General features: G+C 42.7%; 1 protein-coding gene across 3 annotated transcripts in view; it reads left to right on the forward strand.

Moving 5' to 3' along the window:
- LOC140714325 (protein ERGIC-53-like) overlaps window positions 1-13,939 on the forward strand; it is a 121,415-nt gene extending 107,476 nt beyond the window's left edge. For 2 of the 3 annotated variants that reach the window (XM_073025481.1, XM_073025482.1), the window contains exons 11-13: window positions 619-763; window positions 6,559-6,674; window positions 13,486-13,939. In XM_073025481.1, coding sequence (XP_072881582.1) covers window positions 619-763; window positions 6,559-6,674; window positions 13,486-13,522 — 298 coding nt within the window. In that variant the 3' untranslated portion in view covers window positions 13,523-13,939. The remainder of the gene's footprint in view (window positions 1-618; window positions 764-6,558; window positions 6,675-13,485) is intronic. The other variant, XM_073025483.1, reaches the window with a different exon arrangement.

Raw genomic sequence — 13,939 nt, forward strand, 5'->3', positions numbered from 1 at the left:
ACTGAGAAGGTCTTTTCCCACTTGCGGCGGACATTGCCACGGCAGGGACTTAATAAGCAAAGCAAAACCATCTGCTGTTTCGCTAACTAGAGGATGGCGCTGGAGTAGAGCCAAGCCGCTGTATCTGTGCATGATGTGGGTGTCATGACCGATGAACTATGCACTGCGTTCCCTTTAGTTCCCAGTCGGCAACAGAATTTTCTTTGTGGGGGTTTCCCAAGGTAACCAGGCAGATTGCTTTTAAAACAATATCTTGCACTTCTACATTCAAGTTGAAGTTACTGTCACATTTCAGAAGTACCGTAAAGACTTCCTTGCTGCAGTGTCTCAGACAATTAGGTACAGAGAACATACAAAATGTAAATCATGCAAAACAGTGAAGAGATAAAAATGTGCAAAACAAGTTATTCATTTCCTCTGTGATCTCTTTCCATATGAAATGGTGTTGGATCGCATGGTTTCCAAATATGTGAATTCACTTTGAATCCTTGTTCCCAGCCCTTAAATCATTTTGCAAATAAGAGCAACTATTCTAAGCCCTAAATGATGCTGTCCTGCTACAGAAGTGTCTTGAGGTCTGACCACTTGATATTAATGAATTTATGGTCTGTTTTCCAGGACAAACATAGAAAATATTCTTTCAAAGGTGAGGCTAAGCCAGAAGTCCTTAAACGTCGTGGTTGCAGACCAGGGCCATTTTTGGGAGATTAAAGAGCACATCAATGTTGTCAAGAAGGATATTAGCAGTCTAATAAACACTAAGGTATGACTTGAGTAATTCTGAATTTTGCTTCGGTTATGAGTTTGCTCTTCTACTGGACAGTGTTGAGTCTTAAAACACAGTAATAGATTGCCAAGTCCATATCAACCATTTATCCTAATTCTCCCAACATTCCTGCCAATTCAGGATTCAAGTTTATTTGTTCCACGTCCATGGAAACATACAGTGAAGTGTGTCATTTGTGTGGATGACCGACACACCTGAGGGTTTGGTGAGGGTAGCCCAAAAGGGTTGCCACACATTCTGGTGCCATCATGACATCCCCACAATGCTCCATATGCTCTTATTTAATTATGCTGTAAAGTATATTGCCAGGTCTTTGCTAACGTTGCCTTACTGACTGATCTAAGTACTTTAACTACATTAGATCAGTACTGTCTCTTTTCCAGCATTTTTTTCTTTGCTTTAAATAATTTATCTGTGTGTCTTGCCCAATGTGTCAAGCAGCATTTGGGGTTAAAATTCATTGGAAGTCATTCTTATTTCAATTCTGTCCAATTGAAAGCATCCAAGAAAGCAAATGGCATTTCCCCAGGGAGAGAAAGAGACACAGACAGGCTTTTGATAGATATTCACTTTGCCAGGCGGTTTCCCAGAGATGTCCTTTAAAAGCCTCCCAGCCTTATGTTAACGAGGAGGCGAGACCTCGCTCTGCACTCAGTTTTGCTACTGGACGTCCTAGTTGTATTCTCAGCGGCAATGCAGGGTGTTCCACAGGGTCACTGTAGCTTGAGATGCAAAGAAGCCTTTCCGTCCCCTCTGCTCATACAGCAGTCGGTGGGTACTGTCTTTTAAGCGCTCTGCAGTCCAGAGCAAAAAAGCAAACTAGAAGAATTCAGAGAGTTAAGTAGCATCAGTGGAGGCAGAGGGATTAGGTACATCCACAATAAACAGGATTTTCCAGGGTTCAGCCACTGTGATTCCTCTGCCCGTTCCCATTCGGTCTGTGGTCTTCTCTACTGTCACGATGAAGCCACTCTCAGGTTGGAGGAGCAACACTTCGTATTTTGTCTGGGTAGTCTCCAATCTGATGTCATGAGCATCACTTCCAGTAATTTCTCACCCCTCTCCTTCTCTTTTATCTATTATGGCTCCCCTCTTTCCCCTTCTCTTCCCCTTGCCTGCCTATCACCTCCCCCTGATGCCCTTCCTTCCCTTTTTCTCATGGTCCACTCTACTCTTCTATCAGCTTCCCCCTTCTTCAGCCACTCTACCTTTTGCACCTATCACCTTCCAGCTTCTCACTTCATCCCCTCCCCACCCATCTACTTCCCTCTCACCAGACTTCACCTATCACCTTCCAGCTTCTCACTTCATCCCCTCCCCACCCATCTACTTCCCTCTCACCAGATTTCACCAATCACCTTCCAGCTTCTCACTTCATCCCCTCCCCACCCATCTACTTCCCTCTCACCAGACTTCACCTATTACCTTCCAGCTTGTACTTTTCTCCCCATCCCCTACCTTATTCTGACATTCTCCCCTTTCCTTACCATTCACGATGAAGGGTTTTGGTCCAAAACATTGATGTTTATTCCTTTGTGTAGATATTGCCTGACCTGTGAAATTCCTCCAGCATTTTGTGTGTATTATTCTGGTACTGCAGTTATATTTTATTCTCAGCTTGACTCATTATAGAGCCAAATGGCAGAGAGTAAGATTGACTTCATGTAGCACTCTTTGTCTCAGTCTATTACTAAAAGTGCTCCTCTGTTCAGCCAAGGTGGTGTGCAGAGGACAAGAAACATTGTCCAGAATCGCCAGGATTTTCTGTAGGGTCCTTAGTTCTACCACATCCTCCAGTGTGTCCAGTTTGACTCCTATCACAGAACCAGTCTTTGTAATCAGTTTATTGATCCTGTTGGCATCACCCGTGTTGATGCCATTGCCCTAGCACACCACCGCACGGAAAATTGTACTGGCAACAGCAAAGTGGTAGAACGTGTGAAGGAGAGGCCTGCATACTCCAAAGGACCTCAGTCTCCTCAAGAAGTAGAGGTGACTCTGGCCCTTCTTGTACACAGCCTCGGTGATAGTGCTCCACTCAAGTCTGTCATCCAGGTGCACTCCCAGGTACTTTAGGACCTTTTCAGATTCAGTTTATTGTCATTTATAAACCACAAATACAATGCAGTTAAAAAATGAGACAACCTTCTCCAGAATGGTATCACGAGAAAGCACAAAACAGACCACACAAGAAAAACCACATAACGTTTGGTAATGCCCAGCCCAGAGTCCGGAGAGGCTGCTGCGTATCGATATCGCACTACCGTCTTAGCACGTTCCCCGGAAAGGAACTACAAACTATATAGTTATAGTTAACATATAGTTTCAACAGTGCAGACAATACCATAATTGATAAAAGACTAACTGACAAAGACCACATAATTATAACACATAGTTTCAACAGTGCAAAGCAATACCGTAATCTGATAAAGAGCAGTCCATGACACGGTTTAAAAGAAAGTCTCAAAGTCCCGACAGCCCATCATCTCACGCAGACGGTAGAAGGAAGAAAAAAACTTCCTGCTATGAACCTCCAGCGCCGCAGCTTACCGGTACAGCACCCTGGGAGCCCCGACCACAGCCAATTCCGAGTCCGTCCGAAAACTTCAATCAACCGACACCGAGCACCGAGCACCATCTCTGCCAAGCACTTTGACCCCGGCACCGGCCGCCAAGCAACAGGCAAAGCCGAGGATTCAGGGGCCTTCCTCCTGAATCCACATCCACATCCTCACCCTCAATAGTAACAGGGAACAGTGCAGGCTTAGTCTTCCTAGAGTCCATCTCCATCTCCTTTGTCTTACTGATGTTGAGCTGCAGAAGATTCAGCTTGCACCATTTGGCAAAATCCTCCACCAGATCCCAGTATTCATCCTCCTGTGTCTCTTAATAAACCCATCTATTACTGAGTCATCAGAGAATTTCTGCAGATGACATGACTCAGTGTTGCATCTAAATTCCGAGGTATACAGAGTAAACAGGAATGAAGCCAATACAATCCCCTGTGGGGCACCAGTGCTGCTTGTAGACATGTCTGACACACAGCTCTGAAGCCACACAAACTGTGGTCTGCCAGTCGAGGATACAATGGAAGTGCCAACCCAGCAATGAGAGCTGTATGGTATTGAAGACACTTGAGAAATCAAAAATCATCCCCACAGTGCTGCCCTGCTTATCCAAATGGGAGCCGGCTCTGTTCAGCTGGTAGATGACAACATCATCGACTCCAATGTGCTCCTGGTAGTCAAACTGCAGGTGATCAAGGGCTGATCAGACCAGGGGTCAGACGTGAGCCAGGACCAGCCTCTTTAAGGTCTTGATGTGTGAGGTCAGGGCCACTGGACAGTAATGATCCAAGACGTTTGGTTGGCCCTTCTTGGGTACTGGGACCACACGTGATGTTTTCTGCACAGTGGGGACCCTTTCCATGCTGAGACTCAGATTGAAAATGGGCTGGAGAACTCCACACAGCTGCCCGGCACACTCCTTCAGGACCTTAGGGTTCACACTATCCAGTCCCCATGCTTTGCCATGTCCGAGTTTCCCCAGAGCTCTTTTCACCTGCTCAGTAGTGAAGTTGGGTCCATGATGACTGGGGAGTTGGTGGAAGATGGCGACTGGGGAAGCTGGGTTCATACTACGTGGAAATGGGCCCTTTAACTAATCTCACATGAAGTCTACCTGAGTTATTCCCATTTATCTACATTTGGCCCATGCTGCTTTAGAACTTTTGTGTCCATGTACCCATCCAAATGTCCTTTAACATTATAATTGTATTCACCTTTATATTCCCACTGGCAGCTTGTGTTCTGGCATTTTCTGGAGTTAGGGTATAGAGCAAATATCAATTGCAACAGCAGCCATTTTTCAGATTTGAATGTGGATTGCAGATTGACTTCAAAGTGCAGCTCAGAACAAATTGTTTCCTGGAGTTGGAGGTTGGGATCAATTGCAACCAAAAAAACAGTCCACTTAGACCTCAGATGCCTGTATATGCATGAATGCAATCTGGAGTCAGTGGGGATTAACATTTAATTCGGGTGTCTGGAGTGTGAGTGTGATGAAGGAGGTGTTTAGAAACTATATGTAATTAAAAGGAAGCATTGTAGATACATTGTAACTATAGAATTGTCCTGATGTTACTTTTGATATTTATCATATAAAAATATCATGTAATATTAGGTTGGACAGGCATCTTCTTCCAAGAGTGTCTCGAATATGATGCATGAATTCTTGTTTTGCCAGAATTAGCGCTTCTATATCCACTAGCTTCAGTGCCTCTCCAGTGACTTTGTTCACAGTTACAACAGCTTGTTCTACATATCTACCACCATCTAAGTGGAAAAACCTGGTTCCCCTTTGAAACTTCACCCTTTGCTCTTAAACCTCCAGTGTTGGACTCCCCTAACCTGGGAGAAAGAATTATCAATGCCCCTCAGCCTCCTGTGCTGTAGGAGAAATAAAACGAACCTATCCTGAATAACTGAGAATATCCTGTTCTCATAACTTAAGCCCCCAACCCCATAGTCCCACAGTCCTGGTAATATCCAAATGAATGTGCTTTGTCTGCTTTCCATTTTAACCACATCCTTGCCAAAATTGGTAGTTAGTTATCTGGTAAGTGCCACACTAGAATTGATAAAACGCATTGGGAAGAACATTCAAAAACTACCTTGTAGGCAGACGTAATGAGAGTGCATTTATCGGGAATGTAATCAGCACACGTCCAAAAACATGATGCAAAAGTAGCACACAGGTTGATTTAAATTTGGACTTTTGGTTCTCGCATTGGACCCTCTGTTGTTCATCCATCTTTGAATAAAAATATCCTGCTCATCATTTTAAGGCCTGTGCTCTTTTCAAGTTCTGATATGGCTCAACCTAGTTACCATGGCTACTTCTGAAGTGTGGAACTTTGCTTTGAAGAAGTGTTTGGTTTCAAAGCTTTGCACGGACAATTTCCCCAGTCTGTGGAGTTCTCCCTGTGAACTTGTGGGTTTCCTCCAAGTGCTCCAGTTTCCTCCCACGTTCCAAAGAATACTTTTTGATTGACCCCTCTCGTGTAGGTGGACAGTAGGTAGATCTGGGGAGTTTTATAGATATATAAAAACATTTAATGGCTCTGGGTCTGTACTTGCTGGAATTTAGAATGGGGAGGGGGGAATCTAATTAAAAACTATCGAATAATGAAAGGCTTAGATGGAGTTGATGTGTACAGGGTGTTTCCAATTGTGGGGGAGTCTAGGACCAAAGGGCACAGCGTCAGGACAGAAAAACGTTCCTTTAGAACAGAGGTGGAGAGGGATTTCTTAGCCAGAGTGTAGTGAATATGTAGAATGCATTGCCACAGACAGCTGTGGAGGCCAACTCATTGGGTAGATTTAAAGTGAAGATTCTTGGTTAGTAAGGACGTCAAAGATTATTGGGAGAAGGCAGAAGAATGGAATTAAGAGGGAAAATAAATCAGCCATGATCAAATGATGGAACAGACTCAATGGGTTGAATGGTCCAATTCTGCTCCTATGTCTTATTATCTAAGAGAAAGTTGGTTATGCAGGGTGGGAGAGTGGAATTTGTTTAGACTGAGAGCCAAGTCTCGTCTTAATGGGCTGAACAGCCTGCCCTGCTGTGATATGATAATTGTGTTCAATTTTGCATTTACCTTTTGCAACACTATAGTCAAATCTCTAGGAGCTAACACTTGGCAGCTAAGAATGTGAGTTGTTGATCTAGTAGAATGGTATAACTTGTATTTATAATTTGTTCCGCAGGCTCAACACATCAGCTGTCCAAAGTCACCTCCTGTCCCTTCCTGCCTCTCAATGTGGCACTTCTTGCTATTCATCGTCCTCCAGTCCGTGTTCTTTCTCTACTACCTAATACACAGGTAATTTTTTTTTGGGCACCTGAAAGAGGTGCATAGTGGCAAAGAATGGACTGTTGATACTGCATTTGGGCTTGTTAATACACAGGGCAAAAATTGCAAAGCTAGTTGGATATTTCACATACTGTACAGTTTGCCTCAGGAGTTCCCAACCTGGGGTTGATGGACCCCTTGAGTAATGGCATTGATCCATGGCATAAAAAAGATTGGGAATCTCTGCTTCACAGATTTCAGCTTCACTATTAAAACGCATTCTTATGTTGCTATTCATTATTTATAATGCCAAGAAGCAATAAAAAATCAGAATCAGATTCATAATCACTCACATATGTTGCAAAATTTGTTGTTTTGCAGCACCAGTACATTTCAATACATAAAATAAATTATAAATTGCAATAAGAATCACATATATAAACAAAAATAAATAAGTAGTTCAATAAGAGAGCAAAAATAGTGGGTTTGTGTTCATGGGCTCATTGTCCATTCAGAAATATGATGACAGAAGTGAGTAAGCTGTTCCCAAAATGCTTGTTGCCCCACTCCCATCAGGGAGGAAGCTACGTACTGTTCATGTCAGGACCACCAGACTCAAAAACTGTTACTTTCCCCAGCCAGTGAGTCTGGTCAACACCACCACTCACTAACCCACCCCTCCATAAATCCCACCACCACTATTTTATCATTTCCTGTCAGTCACTTTATGTACAGACACTCCTGTGTCAAGTTTCACTTTATGCACATACAATCAATCTATGTATGCATATAAGCTATCTTATGTATTTAAATTTATTGTATTTTTTAAATTTCATTCTCCTTTACACTTGTGTACAGGAAATGACATTAAACAACTTCAGTCTTTCAGGCTTCTGTACCTCCTCCCTGATGGTAGTAATGAGCATGTCCAGGTGGTGGGGATCATTAATGATAGATACAGTCTTTCTGATACTGCCTTTTGAGAATGTCATCAATAATGGGGAGACTAGCACCTGTGATGGAGCTGGATGAGTTGACAACCCTCTGCCGCTTTATCTAGTGTTGTACAGTGGCCCCTCCATGCCCTCCAAAAGCCGGTGTTGTGGCATTGAAAACATTATGGGTTATTGCTTCATTGCCTGCTCTGAAATGTTGCATTGGGTTCCTCTGATTAATTGTTGGATAAGTGCACAAATTTGCTTGAAGGCAGGTAACAACAGACAAAGGAGATCCCATGTTTAACTCAGCCAATCCTGGCAGTTAGATAATTCCACTCACAAGACCATAAGACACAAGAGCAAAATTAGGCCATTTAGACAATATGGTCAGCTCCGCCATTTCATCATGCCTGAATTATTACCCTTCTCAACCCCTTTCTCCAGCCTTCTCCCGGTAATCTTTGATACCCTCACTATTCAAGAACCTCTGCTTTAAATATACCTAATGACTTGGCTTTCACAGCCATTTGTGGCAATGAATTGCCCAGATGCTCCAGCCTCTGACAAAAAGTTCCTGCTCATCTCTGTTCTAAAGGGAAGTACTTGTACTTGGAGGCTGTGCCCTCTGCTCCTAGCTCCCCCACTATAAGGAATATCCACTCCACATCTACCCTATTTAGGTCTTTCAATATTCGATAGGTTTCAAAGAGACTCCACCCCATCTCATTCATCTAAGCTCCTGAGGGTTGAGGAAAAGATGAATCAAGTACCCAAGATTCCTGGGACATGTTTTGTATCAGAACATATTGACTAATAAATTATCTCCAATGAACATTGACTGGGTACTGAATCACAAGTATTTTGAACTTTCTACAAAACAATGTGTCTATGGAACAGGCCACAACCCTATCATCAGAACAGGAGGGAGGTAGAATTTGCTTTTAAGTTAAATGATCCTCTATAATGACTTCCTTCTGCTATACAGTATCTGTTAGCTTAAGAAAATACAGAAGAATGTCTTAGACTTGACTTGTGATCTCTGCCGAATATCATTCAGGAATGAAAACACAATGACTCATCCAAGGCATCAAAGTGTTGAACTGTCATCCTGGGGACAGGTGCCATTGCACCAAAGTTTATTGTCATTGCCCACACAATCAGGAGTGCAGAATAAATAAAAGAAGACACGTGTGTGTGTGTGTGTTAAAACCCTTTTAATTATGTACCTGACAATAATAATGTCTTGCCGTCTAGATACGTTGTTAGTTCCTCCAAACTTGTATTGTTGAACACTCCCAGTTTGTCAGGGGTTTGGTGATGCAGACATAGAAACGTGTTATCTGTGAGATCAGAGTTCATATCATGGTGAATGAGTTGAGTAAATGCTCCTTGATCACAGGATTTGTGGACTGATGGAGGAATAGCCTCAGTCCTGACTAGTTTGAATGCTCAGCATTGTGTTTTTGTGAAAGACCATTAGACATAGGAGCAGAATTAAGCCATTCGGCCCATCAAGTCTGCTCTGCTATTCAAACATGGCTGATTTACTATCCCTCTTAAACCAATTTTTTTGCCTTCACACAACCGTTGATGCCCTTCCTAATCAAGAACCTATCAATCTCCTCTTTAAATATACCCAATGACTTGGCCTTCACAGCCATCTGTGGCAATGAATTCCACAGATTCACTACCCTCTGGCTAAATAAACTCCTCATATTTCTGTTCTAAAAGGTTATCCTGATATTCTGAGGCTGTGCCCTCTGGTCCTAGACTCTCCCACTATTGGAAACATGCTCTCCACATCCATTCTATCTAGGCTTTTCAACATTTGGTAGGTTTCGAGGAGCTCCCCAAAGATAAAACAAGCTGGAGATGATGAAATGCCAATGCTGTTCTTAATTTCCTATACAAATGGAAATATTAGTGAACAATTAATAAAATAACAAGTCCTGCCTTCTCTGAAAGAACCTTTTATTTGTAATCTTGCTATTGCATTAGTCTAGTGCGTGCGACCCCTGTTGCTGCAGGTTATATGTTGATGATAACTGGGTAGAGATTTCATGAATCAATCCTGGTTGAAGCGCCTGACTATTGATATGAAATACTTTGGAGTGAACTGTTTCTTTTTTTTGGTGATAGCAACATGTTTGGTGAGGGTAGCATGGTAGCATAGTGATTTGCATACCGCTTTACAGTACCAGCAACCTAGGTTAATTTCCTACCACCGCCTGTAAGGAGTTTGTACGTTTTCCCCATGACCACATGGGATTCCAATGGCTGCTTTAGTTTCTTCCCGCAGTCCGAAGACAAGCAGGTTGGTAGGTTAATTGGTCATTGTAAATTATCCCTTGATTAGGCCAGGATTAAATCAGTGGATTGCTGGGCGGCAGGGCTCGAAGAGCCGGGAAAGCCTATTCTGTGCTGTATCTCCATAAACTAAAAAACAAATCTCAAGTATCTGATTACTATTGGCTTCTGGAAGTATGTAACGTGTCTCAGGATTACAGAGGAGAACTCTCCTGGTAAGTAGAACGGTCTGCAATTAATCGATAGATGTCCCAGGCTGGGGGGAGCAAGAGTAAGACAAAACCACCACATCTGAGTACCACAACGACTTTATCATGAAACACAGACCCCACCCCCCCACACCTGTTTCCTTCTTTGTATCAGCAGTTTGATCCTTCCTGTATATCGAGAAGCCTCCAAGTCTTACCAACGCGTCTGGCTTTTCTGGAGGGAGCCATGTGTCCATGAAACACAGAACACAGCAATTCCTCATTTCCCTCCGATACTGCAATCTTTCCCTTAGGTTCTCAATCTTCTCCAGTGACTGTACATTTGCTACCAAGATGCTGGGTAGAAGGAGTTTCATTACTCTGCATTTCAGTCTGTCCTGGAGTCCTCCCCTTCTCTCTCCCTTTTGGCCACGGTGATGTACCTTTGTCTGCTTAAAGGTGCCGTACCTGTGTGCCTAAGAGTTAAGTCCACTGAATCCTTCAGAAGATCAGGAAATTGATAGTTCAATAAGAAGGTTCAAAAGTAGATTGTTTAGCAGGGAATTACAGGCTGCAGATTGCCATGAGAGTGATTCAAAAGAGCCTTGTTCAGAAGTTTTGTAAGCAGCCCACAGCACATCACCATGTGACGTCTTGGCCAAGTCCAGGTACGATCTTTGGAAAGTCATCTCACAGGCTAAGTCGATATTCCAGACCAAACTTGGTGAAGGACTCTTGACAGCTATGGCAGGGCTTGAATGCAATTATCTCTTACAAAATGAAGCCAGGCGACATAGATGACAACAAGGCTTTGCTCCCAGATGAACTGAATGCCTTATGTGCTCACTTTGATCCTCAAAGCATTCATGAACTCCTGCAACCCCCAGTGACACTGTGATATCAGTCTGTGAGGCTGACATGAGAGCATCCTTCAGAAGTGTGAACCAATGGAAATCGGCCCAGATGGGATACTGAGGACCTGTGCTAATCAACTGGCTGAATTTTCCACTGATATCTTTAACCTCTTGCTTTGGCAGTCTGAGGTACCCAACTGCTTCAAGCAGGCTTCAGTTATACTGTTGCCTTAGAATATGGTAACCTGTCTCAATGACTGTCATTCAGTAGCATTTACCTCCCCTGTGATGAAGTGCGATGAGAGGTTGGTGGTGAAACATGTCAACTCCTGCCCGAGAAGCAACTTCAATTTGCCTACTGCCACATCAAGTCCACAGGAGATACCATTTCACTGGCTCTTGCCACAACCATGTAGCATCTGGACAGCAAAGTTCCATACATCAAGATGCTTTTTATCGACTATAACTCAGCATTCAATACCATCGTCCCCTCAAAAAAAAACCCAATAAGCTTCAAGACCTTATCCTCAACTCCTTGTGCAATTGAATTCTCGAATTTCTCACTTGCAGACCTCACTCAGTTCAGATTGGCAACAACATCTCCTTCACAGTCTCCATCAGCACAGGTGCACCACAGGTAGTGTGCTTAGCCCCCTGCTCTTCTTGCTCTATACCAGGGGTGTCAAACTCATTTTAGGTCACGGGCCGGATTGAGCAAAATGCAGCTTCATGCGGGCCGGATCAGTCGGACGCGTGCGAACGCAGCTTTCGTTGCCTCCGTTTTTTCAGCCTGCTCTCATGTGTCTCAGTCTCTGCTATAACTACAAAGTGTTTCACTTTACAAATTCCGTTTCTTATGAAAAAGACTGCCGAGCAAGACTGCCGAATAAACACTAAAAACCCTGAAAACCTGGTACCTGAATAAACTCAGCATTAGCCATATCATACGCCATAGGCGCTTCGATTACTGGGGCCAGCTTTAATAGTAATTAGATATTATCTCGTGGGCCAAAGGTAATTCCACCGCGGGCCGGATTTGGCCCGCGGGCCTTGAGTTTGACATATATGCTCTATACAAATGACTGCATGTCTAAGTACAGTTACGATGCCATATTTAAGTTTGCTGACAGTGCCACTCTCGTTGGCCAAATCAGAGGTGGTGACAAATCAGCATATAACAGGGAGGCTAAAAATCGGGCAGAGTGGTGCCACACAGCTACCTCAAAGAGCTGATTATTGACTTCAGGAGGAGGAAACCCAAGGCCCAAAAGCCGGTCCTCATCAGTGGATTAGCGGAGGAGAGGGTCAGTAACTTTAAATTCTTCAGTGTTGTCAGTTCAGAGGATCTGTCCTGGGCCAGCATTTAAGTGCAATAACAAAGAAAGCACGGTAGCACCTCTTCTTCCTTAGAAGTTTGCGAAGATTCGGCAGGACACCTGGAACTTTGACAAACTTCTATAGATGCTTGGTGGAGTGTATATTGACTGGTTGCATCATGGCCTGGTATGGAAGTACCAATGCCTTTGAATGGAAATTCCTACAGAAATTGTGGATATAGCCCACCCATCATGAGTAAAGCCCTCCCCACCATTGAGCACATCTACACAGAGCGCTTAGCAGGAAAACAGCATCCATCATCAGGGACCCACCACCCGTGTCATGCCATCTCCTCACTGCTGCCGTCAGTTAAAAGCTCAGCAGCCTCAGGACCCACATCACCAGGTTCAGGAAGAGTTAATACTCGTCAACCATCAGGCTGTTGAACCGGTGGGAATAACTCTACTCAGCTTCACTTGCCCCATCACTGAACTGTTTCCGACACCTATGCATTCACTTTCAAGGACTCTTCCTCTCATGTTCTTAATGTTCCTTGCTTATTTATTTATCATTAATAATTCTTTTCCTTTCTTTTGTATTTCCACAGTCTGTTGTCTTTTGTACATTGATTGTTTGTATGTCCTTTTAGGTGAAGTCTTTCATTGATTCTATTATGTTTCTTGGATTTACTGAGTGTGCCCACAAGAAAACAAATCTCATGGTTGTATGTGGTGACATATATGCACCATGTTCTCTTCCTACTGCTGCCATCAGGTAGAAGGTACAAGGACCTCAGGACTTACACCATCAGGTTCAAGAACAGTTACTACCCCTCAACCATCAGGTTCAAGAACAGTTAGTACCCCTCAACCATCAGTTTAAGAACAGTTACTACATCTCAACCATCAGGCTCCTGAATAAAAGAGAATAACACCACTCACTTGCCCCAACATTGAAATGCTCCCACAGCCAATGATCTCACTTTTAAGGACTCTTTATCTCCTTATCTCATGTTCTCATTTATTTCTTTTTTTTATATTTGTATATGCACAGTTTGTTCTCTTCTGCACTCTGGTCGATCTTTCATTGATCCTGTTATAGTTACTATTCTAGAGATTTGTTCAGTATGCCCACAAGAAAATGAATCTCAAGATTGTATATAGTGGCATATATCTACATTGATAATAAAATTTACTTTGATCTTCAATAAAAATCTTCAATTTTTTTTGTTTTACAGGAACGGAAGGGAAACAAATTTAAAGAAAGTTTACTGAGGACTTACTGGATCATCTTTGGGTATATAGTTTTAAGGAGTACTTGTAAATGTTTGAGTAATTATGCCATTTTTAATGTGCTGCTCTCCTAAAAGATGAGTAATCTGCAGCTACCACCATAATATAGAGTGAACAAATTTAATACCGAAATCTTTTTAAAAAGTAATTCACTTTATAGAAATGCTAGCCATTAACTTACCCTAGAATGTGTTTACTTTGGAATTTTTAAAAATGTAAAACTTATAGATTTATATCAGATATATGAGTGTAAGTGTGTTCTCGGACCTTTATTCTATTTTCATTTAATTAAAAGGAATAATCCAAGTGTTAAATGTTAATTTATTTCAGCCTGTCTTATAAATATTTTAACATCGTGGCGACAACTGGAATTGACAATAAAATGAATTGCAATCCTTG

Source organism: Hemitrygon akajei, chromosome 21 (assembly GCF_048418815.1).
Source record: "Hemitrygon akajei chromosome 21, sHemAka1.3, whole genome shotgun sequence".
Classification (NCBI taxonomy): domain Eukaryota; kingdom Metazoa; phylum Chordata; class Chondrichthyes; order Myliobatiformes; family Dasyatidae; genus Hemitrygon; species Hemitrygon akajei.